This window comes from Piliocolobus tephrosceles, chromosome 21 (genome assembly GCF_002776525.5).
Source record: "Piliocolobus tephrosceles isolate RC106 chromosome 21, ASM277652v3, whole genome shotgun sequence".
Lineage (NCBI taxonomy): Eukaryota > Metazoa > Chordata > Mammalia > Primates > Cercopithecidae > Piliocolobus > Piliocolobus tephrosceles.
The window spans coordinates 48,715,669-48,719,209 of record NC_045454.1 but is presented as its reverse complement, the minus strand read 5'-3'; the positions used below and the strand labels follow the sequence as shown (position 1 = coordinate 48,719,209).

The window sequence follows — 3,541 nt, the reverse complement described above, 5'->3', positions numbered from 1 at the left end:
CATCCACACCATCACACATACATCCATTCGGTCCACGCCGTCACACACACATCCATACAGTCCACATCGTCGCGCACACACATCCATACAGTCCACACCGTCACACACACATCCATACAGTCCACACCGTCACACACACACATCCATACAGTCCACACCATCACACATGCACCTATACGGTCCACACCATTACACATACATCCATAACGGTCCACACTGTCACACACACACAATTGATACAATCCACACTGTCACACACACAATCGATACAGACCACACCGTCACACATAGTCTACAGTACACAGTCACACACAATCTATACAGTCCCCACTATTGCACACACACATCCGTAGAGTCCACACCGTCACACACACACAGTCCACACCGTCACACATACACACACACATCCATACAGTCCACATTCACGTATGCCCACATACATCCACACATGGATGCACATACACCCACGTGCGCACTTGATGTACACATGCATCCATGCACACGTATGCACACATGCTCACACATGCACAGATACACTGTCACATCCCTACACAAACATGCGTGCACACCTGGAGATGCCCAGGGGGCAGGGAGGGCAGGACCCCTGCAGCCCCCACATCGCCTGCTCTTGTGGATAGTTGGGGGCCACTGGTTTTGTGCCTCCTTGCCCCGCCACCCCTGGCAGTGCTGTGTGCACGACCTGCCTGGGGCTCAGCACCTGCAGGAGCCTAAGGCCAGGGGAGGGGATTCAGGGCCCCTGGACCCCTGTAGTCGGGGCGGTGAAGCTGCTCTTGCAGGGAGAAGGGGGAAGTGCCGGGCGGCACCCGGGGGGGGGGGGGGGGGGGGGGGTGGGGGGGGGCGGGGCTCCCCAGCTGCGTCGTCAGCTGTCCCCCTCGCCCCAGGCTCCTCTCGAAGATCCTGAGCGAGTGTGAGGACGCCGACGAGATCGAGTACCTGGTGGACGGTTCGTGGTGCCCGATCCGCGCCGAAAAGGAGCGCAGCTGCAGCCCGCAGGGCGCCATCCTCGTGCTGGGTGAGTGCCTCGCCACCACCGACCGCGCAGTCCCCAGCCAGGGCCGCCTTAGTTTCCCATTTATCAGTGGTTGCATCCTAAGTACCTGCACCCTGTCCCTGTCCCCCACAGGCCCCTCGGATGCCAACGGGCTCCTGCCTGCCCCCAGCGTCAACGGGAGCGGTGCCCTGGGCAGCACGGGTGGCGGCGGCCCGGTGGGCGGCGTGGAGAATGGAAAGCCGGGCGCCGACGTGGTGGACCTCACGCTGGACAGCTCATCGTCCTCAGAGGAGGAGGAGGAGGAGGAAGAGGAGGAGGAGGAGGAGGACGAAGAGGGCCCCCGGCCCAAGCGCCGCTGCCCCTTCCAGAAGGGCCTGGTGCCGGCCTGCTGACCCCGGCCGCACACTCGACTTTCCTGGTGCTCACCACGCAGAGGGCGCGGGCCAGCCTCAGGGGCAGAGGGAGGAGTGACCTTTCTTTTTCTTTTTTCTTGTCGTTCCTTTTGTTTTTCCACCCCTTTGCCTGGCTCCTGGCACCTGTACCTCTGGACTCTCCTATGGGGGATTAAAAAAAAAGTAAAATGACAAAAAAAGATACAAAAAAGAAAAATGAAACAAAAAAGTCAAACTCTTAAAAACAAGGCCGGCCACCCACACAGCCGCCTCCCCGGCTGGAGTCCGAGCCGGGAAGGGGTAGTGGGCGGGAGGGACCAGGACGCTGCCCCGTGCCCTCCCCTCCGGATGCCCAGCTGCCCGCCGCCCTCTTCCCACGACCATTCCAGCCGGTGCGCAGGGCCCCGGGCGGCGGGCAGTGGGGCACAGCCCCTCTCTGGCGACCACTTTGACGTGTGTCTCTTCCTTTGCTTTTTCTCTGCAAACACATCCTCTCCCAGAGACCCTCACGCGCCGAGCAACGAGCGTTTTAGCCAAGAAGCCATGGAGTGGGTTGGGGCAGGGGGGGGCAGTGGGGTGGGGGGATGGGCGGGCAGGGTTGGGGGACGGTGGGCGGCTGGGGAGGGTTTAGCCACAGATGTGTTGTATTTTTTGAAAGTGCAATAATTTGGTATTTTGAAGACCCGGCGTGTGGCCAGGAAGCCCCGGGGAAGGCGGGGGCCCAGGGTGCGGCACCGTGTGGCGTGGGGGGGTCTCAGTTTTCTAGCCAGCTACCTCGGTAACTCCAATTCAGGTTAACTTCCCTACGGAACAGCACCGATGTCCACAGATGTCCACAGCTGCCGCCGCCGCCGCCACCGTACCCCAGTCCTTGGGGCACGGGGGGCGGTCGCTTCCCAAGGGGCAGCAGGGACTCCGGCCACCCCAGCTCTTCTTTGGGTTGATTCCTCTCCTTTTTGCTCTTGGTTTTCCGACGGGTACGAGGCTGGCCTGGCACCCTGTCCCCCGGGAGCCTTGCTTTTCCAGCAGGACCAGAGCAGGGGCCTCCCTCCTGTCCCCGGGGGTTCCCGGCCCCTCACAGGCCCCACCCATGCCCTTGGCCTCAGGGTCCAACAACTGGGGGCGCTTCCGGGGCTCTGCCTCCAGGATCCCGCAGCTGGGCACCCCCCTCGCCCCCCCAGGAGACCGGGGCACAGGCAGGGCACCGGCCTCACCTGGTTCTCCAAACCTGCTGCCTGCGGTCTGTTTTGCTTTTGTCCTCCCCAGCCCAGAATTTTCCTTTGTATAAACAGAACTCCTAGTCAGGAAGCAATATCATTTCAGGTCTAAAGAAAGGGACGTGCATCTGGCCGAGGGCAGTTCAGTCTCGCTGCAGAGCCCGCAGCCCGCTGCGCAGCTCGGCCCCTCCCGCCCGCATGGGCAGCTGAAGGCCGCTGTTTTCTAATATTTGTATTCTAATTTAATTGTTTTTAAAAAATGCAAATAAAAAAGGTCGAGGTGAAGCCACCCAGGCGTCCGCTTTTCTATGCCCTGTGTCTTTCAGTGTGTACCCTGTAGTGGGGGGCGGGGTTGTGGGAAGGACAGAAACAGCCCCACCCACATCTCTCTGTCCTGGTTATTGCCGAGTTTCAGAATTCAAAAGGTGCTGCTCGTGGTCAAATGAGGCAGATTTTTATTACTTATTTTTAATAGACACGGGTGTCTCGCTATGTTGCGCAGGTTGGTCTTGAACTCTGGGCCTCAAGTAATCCTCCTTCCTCAGCCTCCCAAAGTGCTAGGATTACAGGCATGAGCCACCATGCCCAACCTGAATGAGGCCCATTTTACTGTGTACTGTACTGCCTGGGCGCGGTGTCACCAAGCTGGGAGACTGGGTGAAGGGGCTTGGGCCATACACGGAATTCAGGTCCCAGGATCATCCATGTCTCTCTGGGTGGCCAAAAAGATACACAAAGGTTTTGCTTTTGTCAGGGAAAAGCAGGCTGGGCGCGGTGGCTCACGCCTGTAATCCCAGCACTTTGGGAGGCCAGGGCTGGCGGATCACCTGAGGTCAGGAGGTCGAGACCATCCTGGCCAACACAGTGAAACCCCATCTCTAGTAAAAATACAAAAAGCTGGGTGTGGTGGTGGGCCCCTG

At 59.5% G+C, this 3,541-nt stretch overlaps 1 protein-coding gene across 1 annotated transcript in view; it reads left to right on the top strand.

Moving 5' to 3' along the window:
* PIAS4 (protein inhibitor of activated STAT 4) overlaps positions 1–2,910 on the top strand; it is a 31,128-nt gene extending 28,218 nt beyond the window's left edge. The window contains exons 10-11 of the mRNA XM_026455507.1: positions 903–1,033; positions 1,145–2,910. Coding sequence (XP_026311292.1) covers positions 903–1,033; positions 1,145–1,404 — 391 coding nt within the window. The 3' untranslated portion in view covers positions 1,405–2,910. The remainder of the gene's footprint in view (positions 1–902; positions 1,034–1,144) is intronic.
* Positions 2,911–3,541: the final 631 nt, after the last annotated feature.